This window comes from Lactuca virosa, chromosome 3, assembly GCF_052849685.1.
Source record: "Lactuca virosa cultivar CGN04683 chromosome 3, Lactuca_virosa_CGN04683_v6, whole genome shotgun sequence".
In the NCBI taxonomy this organism is placed as follows: domain Eukaryota; kingdom Viridiplantae; phylum Streptophyta; class Magnoliopsida; order Asterales; family Asteraceae; genus Lactuca; species Lactuca virosa.
The window spans coordinates 258307753-258323715 of NC_136428.1; the positions used below are offsets into that span (position 1 = coordinate 258307753).

Sequence of the window (15963 nt, forward strand, 5' to 3'; positions counted from 1 at the left end):
ATCTGGCCAAAAATGTAATTTTTGAAAGTTGGATGACCTGTTGACCGGGTCAAAGGGCTAAATTGAATACGATTACCGGTATTTAGGACTTAATTGAATAAAAAATATATATATAAGGACTAAATCGATTATGAGGCCAATATGTAGGGACTTTATGGTGAATAGTTTCCTAAAATAATGAGACTTTTCTGCATAAAACCTTAATAACTAATAATAAAATCTAATAATTATTTCTCCGTAAGAAACTATTCGCCAAAAAAGGCTATTCATTACCGCCACTTTGCACGGGCACACATCTAGTTAAGTAAAAAAGTTTTATATTTACGCGGATATATTCTAATCTTTATTAAATCCAATAAATAAGAAACAACACCTAATAAGGTTTTCATACATTTGATATAATCACAAACTAACATTTGATTCACCTCCGGATGAAAGGAGAGGAGTCGTAGGGTTTGATGATCCAAGTTCATCTGCACCGTCCAAATCCATCTCTATCTTCTTTTGTTTTGCCTGGCCCCACATGACCGTATAAAATCCTCCAGCAACTATCATGGCTCCAATGGCACTGCAAAAGTGTGCAGATACATATTCAAGAGGGTTAAATGTGAGAAATTGCAACGTACTTCCGTCTATTTGTTTAATATATCAACCTATTTTTATTTCTTCCTATCAACATAACATTATCTTTATAATAATATAGCAAAACATAGCAATGATATAATAGAAAGAAATAAAAAAAAAGTATGATGATATAATAAACAAATAAACGAAAACATGGTTTTATTGTGTTACATTTAGCCCACTTCAAAATTCAAACTTCAAGAACAAGCCATGAATGCATGGGTTATTATTTAGCAATGACCAACAAGCTCAAATGGGATTTAAATATTGATATTGTGACAAAAATGTTAACAGTTTACCTTCCTAAATAAAAAGAATCACCAATAAATGTAACACCCATCGTGCTTGCGATTACTATGGAAAGGGGTGAAAACATTGCCACAAAAACTGGACCTTTCTTCTGTAGGCACCAAATCAATGCACTACTACGAAATGCAGTGGAAACTATTGCCTTCAAATACAAAAAAAATAAATAAATAAATAAATAAATAAATAAATAAATAAATCTTCTGTCACCAAATTATGTTGCCCAAATCGGATGAACTTATAAAATACCAATGTACTTTTGATTTTTCAATATTGTTCTGTTTTTTTTTCATTGATATCTAATCTCTTGTGGTCCCTTTCACCATTTATTAATTTACATGTATATTAGTCATATACATTCTTGTTTGCCTTTCATACTACATACATGTATGGTTGTTTCCGGGTATTCCATTCATGTCATTCATTGGATGGAATTGAACGACAAAAAAATGGAATAGATGAGGTGATTGAGTAAGCAAGGCAATTAAACGAGCCATTACATGACATGCATGCATCATCATGTTTGGCTGACTTGTAGAAATGAAATATGGATATGAATCTTTTATAATATATTTAAATGTAATATTATGATTGCAAATTTGCAACTATATTGTATATATAATTTTAATTATAATTAAAAAAATTATTTATAAAAATAGAATATTATATATAATAAAAACTCAAATAAGTTATAATAAAAATAATAATTTTTCACTACTGAAAAATTATAATATAAATAATAAATTGTATTGTGTTCTTTTAAATTATGCCATTAAAAATTGCATAAATCCATGGGTCATATTGCAATTTTGCATTCCATTCCATGACAAATGGAAAAGAAACACCACTAATTAACTAATTAATATTAACAAAAATGGAAGGAATCAAGTCGTTTTTAAAATATGGTCCCATTGACTCCATTCTATTCCAAAGAGAAAAACAAACATTTTTTTTGTGTTACTATAAACCATTATATTCCTTTTCTCAATCCATCACACTTAATCTACCTAAAACTAAATTTAGTTAACAGGCTATATGGAATCATCATTTTGGTTTGTTTTCATCTATTACTAATCAAGTTTTATGCAGAAAAATTTCATTATTTTAGAAAAAAATTTAAAAAGTCCTAAATTAATATATATATTTTTTAACAAAAAAGTCATGATTATTTAATTTTATAAGATAATATGTCATTTTCTGTTAAAATAAAAAAAAAATCGGACAAAATAATAAATAATCGGGGCTTTTATATTCAAAAATAAAAATTAGGACTTTATCAAAAAAAATTTCCGAAAATAATAAGTCTTTTCCCCTTACTATGTCTTTAATATGCCACCTAAACTTACCAACTGGGAAACACGTTACTAGATGATCATAACCTTTTGAAAGTTCGCTGACTAGATATTAATAATGACCAAGGTAGGATGAATCAAAATGATCGACATTAATGTTATTCAATTTAATTGACTTACCCCGGAAACAACAGCAACCACTGCGATTCCTGGTTGCAGCACCCAATCGCTTGGATTTTTCACTAGGAACAAAGATAGAACTATACATTGAATTGTCCCAAATAGGCAGTAGAAAAAGACAACCGTGACTTGATCCGGGTACTCTCTAGATGTGGCTGACTGGACATATAAAAGAGATATAAATCAATAAATTAATAGGTAAAAAAAGTTGCATGGTTTCATGTACATTATTCATGGGAGCACGTACTTGTAAAACCTTCCATATTGAAGAAACGATTCCAGCCATAACAAGAATCAGACCTCCAAAAACCCAATCCGATGCTTGTGACAGAAGAAGGTGATTTGTGTGAAAAATTTCAGGACCTTTATATAATGTGAATACCATTGCTCCCGATATTGCTACTATGGTTCCAAATAATTTCGCTAGACTGCTTGAACTCCTCATGTCTATTTTCTCCATCCTAAAACAAATGTAAATTAGCTAAACTAGAAATGGGTTAAAAGGTTAAAAGTTGTTGAAACTATACTCAAATTTATTCAAGAAAAATTGGAATATTAGATTATTAAGTGTTGTAATCATATCTCTTGGTTTCTCATTAGGTTTATATAAAAGTACATAACAAATTAATGACCCTTTTATCCGATTTTTTCCCCTTACAAAACGAAACAATTCCTGATCCTTGGCATTACCTGAAAGCGACTGCAAGCAAGAATGTGTTTGCTGGAGTCAAGTTAGCAATAGCACTTGCCATGGTTGGAGAGCTGTAGCCAATTCCAATATACACAAGAAACTGAAAAAAACAAATCCTACAAACAATCCATGTACATAAAACTTATTATATATCAAATCTTTTCAAAATACAAAATGTCACCATGGGTTGCATTACTTACCCTAAAAGACCAAGGATGAAGAATCTGAAAACAATATGGAACGTGAGTGGAGGACGCCCAGTGTTTCTGTACAAGTGAAGAAGAATTCTAATTGGTGCTTACTTCAGTTAGCATAACATAACATAACATAACATAACATAACATAACATGCATGTTATACTGTGATTTGCGTGCATTGGTCGGGACATGAAACTGATTTGTCCACATCCAGGAAAGAGATCCTTTCTTGATCTCTCGTCTTTGAAAAAGAAAAAAATGCCCTCTTCATATCATCGTCTTGTGTAGTCCCTAATTGAGTCTAGTCCTACATAATAAACGGGTCCCAAATAGCCGTAGAAGGAGAATTACAAACCTGAAGATGTGGATGATGAAGAATGGAAGAAGAATCAATGTTCCAAGAGCATCATGGTAAACAATATAGACAAATTTGTTCATACCATCATTCATTGCAGCTTTCACTATTGTGAGAATGCTCATATCCAAGAATTCTACCATCAACATAATAACATAGGGTAGCACCTCATTGATCCATAACAACATCTCGCTTCTTGTCACTCCCATATATTTTTTTTACTTTTTTGGATATCGTTCCCAATATCTTGATAGAAGTATATGCATTATAGGGGATTTCAAATTATGTGATTTTTTAAAATTTTGCATATCTTTTCCACGAGATTCAAATTTTGATAAAATATTAAGGAATTTCAGTTAGTGAAAAACTCGGAAGCATTATTTTGATGCCGTCTTGTATTTTTACATAATAAACAATGGTATAATGTTTTTTTTCTAATGTATGTAAGCATCCACTCACCTAGTGCAAGGACAGCTATTAAGTAAAAGAAAACCCATGTGCAAAACTAACATTCATTCAACATTAAAAAAAAAAATAGGAAAATGTGATTCATCTTAATGTTAAATTGTGACATAAGACAAGTTACATGATCGGATTTTCTGGGACAGAAATTTTCTGACTTGAAGGCCCGAAGTTTTGAGAAGATTCCTAAAAGTTGCATCACAGAAATCAGAGTTGACAAATAGTTACAATTTTCATGTGAATCTAGAAGTTCACTTTATCACTTAGCATGATAAGTACGACAATCTGAGTTGAAGTGGAACTTAAAGAATCATATAAAGGACACTTCTAACTCCTTTGTAAGATCATCATATATGAATGTAGTGGTCAATATATCAAGAAACAACATATTTATCCCAGATAGCTTTAGACAAATTAGAAACAGATTACCTGTTTAACAGAAGAATATTATTAAACAATTAAGTACATTTATAATAAACAAACTCATTTTATTATTAAAGAAACGTTGTATGAAACTTGAAACTAGTTTGACAAGTGGTGAAGAACTTGATATTGATGGAAAAGATTATTTATTGAGTTACAAACTTTGCATGTAATGTTATAAAAATGTGAATTACCTTGGATATTTATTCAAAGTATAGAGTTTGCAAAGAAAATAGAAAGGTTTTCCAATGTGGTAGCATATAAGATTTTGTTGATGGTAATGGTTACGGTTGCTTCTACAAGAAAAAGATTTTCGAAATTTAAGTTATTGAAATCATATATCTTCGAAATATCATGACTAGAGAAATATTAAATCTATTAGCAGTTTTGAGTTTTGAAAATCAATTACTATACGTATTGATTATCATAAAATAAGAGATGTTTTATACTCGAATTTATTGTTTTAAGTGAACTTTTACATGTTTTTGTTTGTATAATTTTGATTTAGTTTGACTTTACAATTTAATTCACTTTTACTATATAATTTTTTTTATACAAGGGAATTAATATAATATCTCGCCGTGGGCATTCAAAACCAATGGATCAGTCCTAATTATAATTAAGACCAATCTTATTGACAGTTTTCTATGAAAACAATGATCTCCATGGATTTTGGAAATGGGAATCATGTCTTTTAAAAATAAAAAAGAGATATATTATTCCGTTTAAAAATATTATAATTCCAAATTCTAGATAAAAGTAAACTTAAAAAGAAGTTTGATTGCTGAGAACCTAGAAATCATGAGCTTTGTCTTGTTTAATTCTAATTTTAAATATTTAAAAATATGCATAGTTTCATATCTTATATAAAATCCAAAAAAAAAACTATTGATTCTCTTTTTTAATTACGGAGCTGTTGAAATACATAGTCACTGGAATCACAATATAAATATAATGCAATAGATTGCAACCTGATAGAGATAAATGCAGGGAAGAATGAACGAAGTGCATACAAGAAAATTAAAATGAATAAACAGAAATGAACATAACATGCGATGATGTGGAGAAAAGAAAGCGTATAGTTTGTAAAACAAATTTGTAATTAGTTAATTACCACTTAATGCTAAGGACATCGTTTTTCCAATTTAATCCATTAGGACCTTTTTCTAACATAAGTAAAAATAAACAACTATATATATATATATATAGCTGAACCCATTAAATTTTTATATATTAACTGCATTAATTCATAAAAAAAACACCACCATATTCTCCCCATATCTTACGCAGAGCACTAAGAGTGTTTCTTTGGTTCCTATTTGCGAAATATAACTAGTGATGAGATCCGGTTTTATAACTAGTGATTGAGATCCGGTTTTATTAGTAAATAATCTTATATTGATTCAAAAATATTATTATATATACTATTTATAATTTCCAAATTAATAGTAGTATACTTTTATGTTCTAACGGTTTTGTATATATTGGTAGGTTTGGTACCTAGAACTTTTGGGTTTCTAATTTCTTGACCACAAGACTTCCATATATTGGCAGATTTGGTCCCTAGACTTTCGTATATTGTGAAATTCGGTCTCTATACTTTTTGGATTTAAGACTTTGAACATAGCACTTTTGTATATTGGCAAGTTTTGTCCCTAGAGTTTCTTATTTCAACAACTTTGGTTCCCCCGGGCAAAGCGGGGGTGATATCTAATAAATAATTATTTATGTATCAAGTAAAAAATATATTATTTACTTTTTTTGTGATTTTTTTTCTATTAAGTCATTCTTTCTCCTTTTCATGTTCAATTTCATAACAAACTAACATTTCGATTCATTTACAGATGAAAGGAGAGGAGTTGTAGAGTTTGATGATCCAGGTTCATCTACACCATCCAAAATATCCGTCTCCATCTTCTTCTGTTTAGCCTGGCCCCACATCACCGTATAAAATCCTCCAGCCACTATCACGGCTCCAATAGCACTAAAAAGGTGAAAATGCAAATTCAAAATTTAGAAAATGGAAGTACTTTGCTACTTATCCCAATTTAAAATTTAGAAGAAAAAAAAAACAAAGGTGAAATTTTTACCTTCCTAAATGAAGTGAATCACCAAGAAAAGTGACACCCATGGTGCTTGCAATTACTATAGAGAGGGGATTGAACATTGCTACAAAAACTGGACCTTTTTTCTTCAAGCACCAAATCACAGCACTACTACGAAATGCAGTGGAAAATACCCCCTTCAAAAAAAAAAGTCAAAAAGTCAATCTTCAAAAAACCAAAGTATGTTGACCTAATCCCGAAAGATGTTAAAATAATGATGTACTTTTTGTTTCGTTTGGTTGGAAGGAATGGAATTGGTCATTGCATTCCATGATCATGTTTGGTTGGCTTGAAGGAATGAAATGAACCAAATTAATTAAGAATTTTCATTGTCTTATACAAAATTAAAAATCAAATTATAATTTAATTAAAGTAATAAAACTTGTACCATTATAGATGCTATGATAGTAAGTAGAAAAAAACCCATGCTATGCAATGGGGTCGGTTTTTTTTTATGTATTATCAGCAGTTTAGTAAAAGCCAACGGGGACAATTTTTGTAATTAGTTTTGTACACAGGGGTCAAACCAGCCAAAATACAAAAATCTTACACATATGGACTGTTTTTGAAAAAAAAATACATTACAGGTACCTTTTCTATAAATTAAAAATTGCAGGGACAAAATCTGCCAAAATGTAAAACCTTTGATGCAGGGTGTAAATCTGTCAAAATGTAAAACCTTTGTTTGCAGGGACTAAATCTGCCAAACTGTAAAACCTTTGTTGCAGGGACTAAATCTGCCAAAATGTAAAACTTTTGTTTGCAGGGACTAAATTTGTTAACATTGAAAACCTTTGTTTCAGGTACTAAATCTGCCAAACTGTAAAACCTTTGTTGCAGGGACTAAATCTGCCAAAATGTAAAACAATTGTGGCAAAAGTGGACTAAATCTGTCAAAATGTAAAACCTTTGTTTGCAGGGACTAAATCTGTCAAAATAGAAAACCTTTGTTGCAGGGACTAAATCTGCCAAAATGTAAAACTTTTGTGGCAAAAGTCCAAAAGTGAAAAACATCACTATTTATAAGCACAATGAGAATTAATAGTATATATATAATAATATAATCCACAAATAAAGGAAAATACATTGCTATTTCAGACTTACCCCAAAAACAACAGCAACCATCGCGATGCCAGGTGGCAGCACCCAATCGGTTGGATTTTTCACTAAGAATAAGGATAAAACTACACATTGAATTGTCCCAAAAAGGCAGAAGAAAAAGATAATCGTGACTTGATCGGGGTATTCTCTAGATGTGGATGACTGGATTTATAAAATATAAATCAGGAAATCAATACCTTTTTCAAATAAAAAAATTAATAATAATAATAATTCCATGGTTTCATTTTGTATAGCTCTTACTTGTAAAACATTCCAAATTGAACCAACGATTCCACCAATCACAAGAATCAAACCTCCAAAAATCCAATCGGATGCTTGTGAGAAAAGAAGTCGATTGGGTGAATAATCAGAAGAGGAAATCGTGTTAAAAATTTCTGGGCCTTTATAAAATGTGAACACCATTGCTCCTGTTATTGCTACTATTGTGCCAAATAATTTTGCTCGAGAACTTGAACTCTTTATGTCTATTTTCTCCATCCTAAAATACATATATTTTAGTTTCAAATCATTAAAAAGAACAAATCTATGACAATTTCAGCTATTTGGGTCTTTATAAAACTAAAAAGAAAAAAAAAAAAAAACGTTCATGTCACCCGCAAGCTACTGCAATCAAGAATGTGTTCCCGGGAGTCAAGTTAGCAATAGCACTTGCCATGGTCGGAGAGCTATAGCCAATTCCAATATACACAAGAACCTGAAAAAGACAAAGCCTACAAAACAACTCATGTACATAAAACTTTATTATTATAAATAAAATCTTTTGAAAAAATATAAAATGTCACCATTTTATTTATAATTACCCTAAAAGACCAAGTATGAAGAATCTGAAAAGAATACGGAACGTGAGTGGAGGCCGCCCATCATTTCTGTACAACGCCAAAAGAATCACATCAGCAGATACAAGACACAAGACATAACAGGTTGTATTTGTAGGGACATGACTAGAACAGTTGTGCTGTGTTTGATATGACTAGAACTAGACCAAAAAAGGTGTGAAAGAGACTTGTTCTAGATCTCTAATATCTCAAAAGACGAAAATGCCCTTTTCGTCTAGTCATCGAAAATAACCCTAGAAAGTTTGTCATGTCCTGTCCAGTCCAATCATGTGTAACAAACGCGGTCCAAAAGAACAAAAGATGGGAAAATCACGAACCTTAAGATATGAACGATGAAAAATGGAAAAAGAATCAATGTTCCAAGGGCATCATGGTAAACAATATAAACAAAACTATTCATACCACCATTCATAGCGGCTTTCACTATTGTGAGGACGCTCATATCCAAGCCTGTTATCAATAACATAGCAACAAAGGGAAGCACTTCTTCGGTCCATGACCATGTCTTGTTTCTTGTAGTTGTAGTTTTCATATCTCAATATTGTCTCCAAAATCTTGATGGAAGTATGCATCTAATGAGTAAAAAATATTTGGTCAACTTATATCTCGTTTCTCTAGTTTCAATTTGGACACCTAATTTTTTGATAAAATAATAATATTTTCATACCAACTTGTATTATCATACAATAAACAAAGGTCATGTTGCTTTATCATTTATGTGGATAATGAAATCATTTATTCACCGTTTCACCTACTTCAAGGAATCCATGTGCCCACCTAAAATGGTAAAGAATTCTATATTAACAAAATACATTGATTTAATGTCAAAAAAGAAAGATGTGATTTTTTATTTTAAAATTCACTTGGGTCTGCTTCTGACCTTCTGTTCTGACTTTTGTAATTAAGATTTTAATTAAGGGGTAAAATAGTCATTTCACTAAAATCATCCACTCAACTACGGCAGAAACATATATTTGTTTGTTCAATAATCAATATTAAAGAAAATAGTTGTAACCCAAGAATCATGATTATTAAGATATATATAAATTTACTAAACTATCGAGTAACTTTGATCTGACTAATAAAATATCGAACTATGATCTAGGTTTTGATTTTAGCAATAATCACTATTAAAACACACATCCGCACACCTTTCTAATCACATGATTATCTAATTATCTGATTTTGATCAAGTCGCAGTTGTTAAAATCTTGCATAAAACATCATATAAGTGCAGGAGAGAGACAACGAGTTCACCTTCCTTCAAGAACAGTATGAGGAACCCCAAAATTGATTGAAAAGATTAATCCTGCAAAAAATTAACTTTTAGTGAAGTTATCGATTAATCGACAGAAGGATCAATCTACCAGAATTTCAACATCCCACGCATATTTGGGTGCATTAAGCAACATTGACATCTTTATCCGCATACCTGAGCAAAATCGCCTTGAACGATATCCAATTGTCCAATGTCCATTTGAAAATGTTTTAGGGCTTTTAAAAACACGAAGCAGAACGAAAATCATGTCGTGAAGATCAAGCTGGGAGCCGGTGGTTGTTCATATTTTCCATTTATCACCGGAAACCGCGGCCACCGCGAGTCCATATGCGATGGTGGCAGTCAAACGTCACCACCATGTTGTAGGGGTATATTGAAGTTTAAGTTTACCCATCGGAAATTATCGATCATTGCCAGAAAGTAGCAATTAAATTATTATTAAAAGGACTAAGATGCTACTAAAAGACAAATATAAAATCAAATTTAACTTAATTTTTTAATAATTTTTAAGAAAAAGCTGAAAATTTAAGAAATCACTAAAATAACTGTGAACAACGTATGGGGTGGGTTTTTTTCAGCTTCGTAACGTGCTAACAGTAAGAAGCTTATAAATGTTTATTGGGTCGGTGAAAATCCCTTCCCTTGTTCTAATAAAACACTGCCGCTAGTGCCACATGTCAACTCTTTAGTCCTCCTACATCTTATTTTCCCGCCTATATTGTGAAAGTGAAGTTTCGATTATACCCTTGTCCTCTTATAAACTTATAAAATTCGTGTCCATTAAACCCGATTGGAATAACGAGAAGGGTTGCCAAAGAAATCAATAAACAGCTATCAAATCGCATGAAACTAGGAAGCAAGATCATTTTCAAATTTTGAATTGCATTTGCTAAAGTTAATAACGAGGAGGGTTGCCTGAAAAATCAATAAAACATCTATCAAATCACATGAAATCAGGATGCAAGATCATTTTCAAATTTGAATTGCATTTGCTAAGATTAGTCGGCTCTTACCTCAATTGCTTCTAATAAAATAGTTATCAAATCGGTCCTACGTCAATCGCTTCTAATAAAACAGCTATCAAATAGCAAGAAATCAGGAAGCAATATATTTTTCATATTAGTCTCTATCTGCAAAACATATATCTCGCTATGGAAGAACAAAGAATCAAAATTGATGGTCGTCTTCTCCGACAACTCCAGGTAAACTTAAGTTTCTTCCCTCCACGCTACTCTTTTTTGGTTGTGTTTCCTCCTAATTCGATAATTTTTATCCAGGTGTCTTTTGTTTACAATCAGTCTCCTCTCAAAAAAGTCTTGCCATCTCTCTCAACGAATATCGCTTCATTCTCTCTTCGATTTTGGCGAATCTTGGTTCTACACAAATAAATTTTTTTCTTTTACACAACAGTGATTTTGGCATACAACACTAAGTTTTTTTATGTGATACAACTCGATTTACTGTTATCGATTTTTGCATACAACTTTAATGTCATCAATTTATGCATCCAAACAAGAATAGGAAGTAATTTTCTGTTTCTGTCATCAATTAGACTCGAACTTTTCTTATATTGGTCCGACTTTGGAAGTAAAAAAGAACGTTAAGTAAATTGCATCAACAGGTAAGTTAATTGGAGCAACAAATCCACTTCAAGCAGGGGATCTTGCTGTTCAAACCGGATGGTTAAATTTTGGTCTCTTTTTATCTGTTGATTTCTATAAATTTTGGGAATTTGGCTTCTTTTTATGTGAAGTAAATTTTATAATGAATCAATGATATTTTTTTGAACACAAATATGGTTCATGGAAGTGATAGCCATGAAAATGGAAAGCGGGGAATATGTATCATCTTATATTTTGGTCTCTTTTCATGGGTCAGATTGAGGAATGAAGGCAAAATAGTAATTTTGTTATATAAAATGGAATAAGATAAGATTAGACAAAGCATATAGAAACCAAACAATCTTGTATATGATTTATGTTGTAACATGACCGATGTATATTTTCATGACAACTTTATGTTTCAAAGAAGGAGAATTAATAAAAGGGACACAAGTTTAAGCTTCATGGCTCATAGAATAATGAGAAGCAGCTTTATTCATTCACAAGGAATCTATTTATGAGAGATAGAAAAATCAAAATCGAATCAGTGTAATAACAGTGGAGCTTGATGCTTTCATTATTGGCGATATTAGGAGAAAAACAAATTAATTCTCTTTATAAACCTTTAAAACAATAATATATTGTTTTGCCCTTTATCGTATGTGGTAGCACCTACCTGTACAGATGAAGGTTGTTGTGCCATTGGAAATCCAGAAATATTTAAGGTCTTATGTAGTTTTAGATACTCCTTTATTTATTTTTTTGATGTACTTTGTATACGTTTTGTTTTAACATGAGACTTTTATCAAGTAATTTTTTTGAACAACATGGAATATGGCGAGTCACTTCAAAAATTAACCATTTTCATGGCTTTTGCACCGGAAGAAGAGGCAGAAATCTTGGAATGGATAAGTGATAGATAAAAAGAAGTGGAGGCAGATTGGGCTTGAAGGAACCATGATGCTTGAGTCTGCAAGTTATTCAAAAAAAATGCTTCTGAAATAATGGTTTTGATATCAATGTACTTTCATTTGTTTTCTTGATGTGTGTTTACTTGGATGCAAGTTTTTTTTTTTTTTTTTGAAAAAACATTTGATGAAGGTATATAAGTAAACACCATTATATTGACATGGGTGCAAAGACCAAGCTACGATTTCAAAACTTCCTCCACCTCTATAATGTAATTATGGATCTCCACTGATTGTCATTTTATATACTCTTTACAAGTGTTTTTAATAAAACCCATGAAACATGCAATGTTACTTTTAATTAGGGGTGTGCGCGGTGCGGTTTGGTGCGGTTTAGAGTCAAAACCGCAAACCGCACCGCATATGCGGTTTGAATATTTTAGAAACCGCAAACCGCACCACAGATGTTCAAAACCGCGTTATGCGGTGCGGTTTGCTGCGGGCGGTTTATGCAGTTTGGTTGCGGTTTGTGCGGTTTAATGAGTTGTTCAACATTAAATCTATCAAAAAACCAAAAAACTGACCCGGTTAAAAAAATTGATTGTTTTCATTTTATAAAAACAAATACAATTTTCAAGTTAAATCGTTTTTAATAAATTGTGATTCATGCTAGTATAGTTTTGTAAGTGTCATTGTTATTGCTCTATATTGCCGTTATAGTTGTTATATTCTTATAAACCGTGGGATCTTCATCTAATAGTGATTTAATGTTACGTTATAGATATTTGGTTATTGTAAGAAATATATTTAAATACATCGTTTCTAAATCGTGATTTGAAATTATAATAAAGTAAAGAAAAAAAGTATATATATAACATGCGGTGCGGTGCGGTTTGAACCGCGGTTTTATAAATACAAACCGCAAACCACACCGCATAGTGCGGTTTGATAAAATGATGAACCGCAAACCGCACCACGAAATTCTAAACCGCATTATGCGGTGCGGTTTGGTGCGGGCGGTTTGTGCGGTTTGTGCGGTTTTTTGCACACCCCTACTTTTAATGTAGATGATTATGGACACTGGAATATGAGAAGGGATTATAATTGTTGAATCTTCATTTACAAAGCTACATCCCGGTACAAGATCTACCTTTTTAGAATGTAATAATTTTAGGAGTGTGTTTGAAATTATAGAGTATTTGTGCAATAAAAATTTTAAGGGGTATTTTGGTCCTTTTATGAAGTTTGATGGTTTAAAGACCACCCAAAATAATAATTCGGGAAGGCATTATGGTTTTTTTCTGGATAAGATTAAAGGACAATATGGTCCTTTTATGGTTATTGTAACAGGTGGTTCAAAGTCTGTTTTTAAAATTTTAAGTCTTTGGTTCACATAAGATAAAGAAAAGTATGGTGTGATGCTTAGAAATTTTGGTGTGATTACTCAAAACAAATGGGATCTTTTTTTTTTGTTTTTTTTGTTTTTTTTGTTTTTTTTTGTTTTTTGTTTATTGCTATTTACGCTAGACTTTTTTCAAATCAGAATGAACATTCTTGATTATGGAAGGCAGGGGAAAATAAGTTAGTCAGATGCTTTGAAGTTTTGGTGCAATAAAAATTTTAAGGGGCATTTTGGACTTTTTCTAATTTTTTTCCAAGAAATTGGTTTTTTTTTTCAAGAAAGCTTTTTCAATTTAATTGTACTATATGTTACTCCTTTTAACAAGGTGTGCCTTCGGAGAAATAAGGAGTGGTTACCGATTAAGTGTATACAAAACTTCTATGTTTGTAAATTAATAAAAAAAATTCAAATTATTAATAATGTTTTTTTTTTCAACCGTGGTTTCCACGGGTTTAAACCTAGTCTTAAATAAAAGGGTAGTGGGTTGAAAATAACTTACTGAAATACGAAAATCTTTAGTAAGTGATAATTAAGGGACAATGGACTCTTATATAAGTGATTATGGACTAAAAATGACTTATTTAGTTGTATAGAAATTCTTAGCATGGAACACTCGTGTTCCTATGCATTTTTAATTTCGGCTTAAATATAAAAAGTTCTTAGTTTTGGTCTTTGTCACACCCCCGAACCAAACAGCGGAAACGTCTGGGGGCTTGCGCGTGACTTCATCTTGAAATATCATTACAGTGAATATAAATGAAACATAACATCATCATCACCATGCATAATTTAATACAACTGTCATTGTTTACATCAAGTATAATCTTTTAAATTACATGACCAAAACATTCACTGGATGATGTTTAACAGTACACAAAACAAAATCTCATATTCTTGATGATTATTCTGTCTAACGAGTCCCTGAGAATACAAGTTATTTTGAAAACGTCAACATATATTATGTTGATGAGTTCATAAGCATGTTTGATTGAAAAGTTTTGTATAGTTCGTAAAGCACCAGAAAATCTGATATTTTCTGTAAAGTGTCTGAAAATGATGTGAAAATCAAGTATTAATGCATGTGTGTTTACTGCTTTTGAAATGTATAAATAAACAAAAATGTAATCCAGATAGAAACCCCATATTTTTCTGTTGTAAGTGGAAGGTAATGTACAAATGTATTTATCCCAGAAAATCCGATATTTTCTGCATATAAAAGTATCGTAATCATAAAATTTCCAAGACCGTGTATCGATGTATGTGTGTTTTTAGTATCGTCTAGATTTGTATAAATATACCAAAATCCTTGATGAAGTTAGTCTCTAAGTGAGCCGTTACAACCATGCTTGATAATGACTAATCCGCCTGTCTTGACGTTTTCAGGCGCCGGTTTTGATATAGGTAAGGTTTGTTGCCCTAGACTGGCCTAGTCTAGCTGTAGCGAACAGCTAAGGCGTGGGGGGTCACCCCGTATAGATCTATACACAAACTCCCGCTCTCCCTCCAGGAAACTCTGGTTATAACTACAGGCTACGATTGTACACTCAAAGGTGCCAACTGTGACAACCCGGAAATTTTTAAATTTTTGCCTTGTAAAGCTCAGCCAGTCAACTCAACTGAGTGTCAGACTCATTTCTGCTATCATTTAGCCTTGTTTAGAGTCCGTTTAAAGGTTCAAAGCTCAGTACATTCAAGCCTCGAGTATAGGATTGGGTCGCGTACACTTCTAGCACCAAAATCGAGCCTTACACTCCAACATAAGGAGTGTACGGCCGCACACATGGGTGTGCGGCCACACACCCCTCTCCTGGCAGCACACTCTCGAGTATATAGGTGGGACTTAGCTTTCCTTCACCCCCTTTCACCCTCCCAAGCCTAGAACACGATTTCTCTCTCAACTATCATCCGATTTGCAGCCTAGATCTACGAGTTTGTAAGTGTTCTTCCCTTGAATTGTTGTTAGTCTTCTTAAACTAGTTACATCCTTTGATTTCATCCATTTGAAATCATGTTTTGGCTAGATCTTCAAATCTTCATCCATTCCACCAAGAACACCAAGAACACACACTTGTTCTTGGCGATTTTGAGCCTTCTCGAGCCTACAGATCGTAAGTACTCTTTCCCTATGTTTAAATCTTGCTTAGAACACTAGATTAACACCTTAGAAATGTCCAGAACTC

General features: G+C 32.1%; 2 protein-coding genes across 2 annotated transcripts; both read right to left on the reverse strand.

Moving 5' to 3' along the window:
• Window positions 1-390: 390 nt before the first annotated feature.
• Window positions 391-3286, reverse strand: LOC145164555 (WAT1-related protein At5g40240-like). Its single transcript, XM_079083266.1, has 6 exons — window positions 3265-3286; window positions 3093-3234; window positions 2650-2863; window positions 2403-2561; window positions 924-1075; window positions 391-568 (listed from the first exon to the last, which is right to left on the reverse strand). The coding sequence occupies exons 1-6, from the start codon at window positions 3284-3286 to the stop codon at window positions 403-405; spliced, it is 855 nt and encodes a 284-aa protein (XP_078939392.1). The 3' UTR covers window positions 391-402.
• Window positions 3287-6191: 2905 nt separating this feature from the next.
• LOC145167153 (WAT1-related protein At5g40240-like) lies at window positions 6192-9165 on the reverse strand. The gene is made up of 7 exons (XM_079086252.1): window positions 8911-9165; window positions 8558-8623; window positions 8351-8467; window positions 7998-8235; window positions 7740-7898; window positions 6621-6772; window positions 6192-6514 (listed from the first exon to the last, which is right to left on the reverse strand). Exons 1-7 carry the CDS (start codon window positions 9123-9125, stop codon window positions 6352-6354), a joined length of 1110 nt encoding a protein of 369 aa, XP_078942378.1. The 5' UTR covers window positions 9126-9165; the 3' UTR covers window positions 6192-6351.
• Window positions 9166-15963: the final 6798 nt, after the last annotated feature.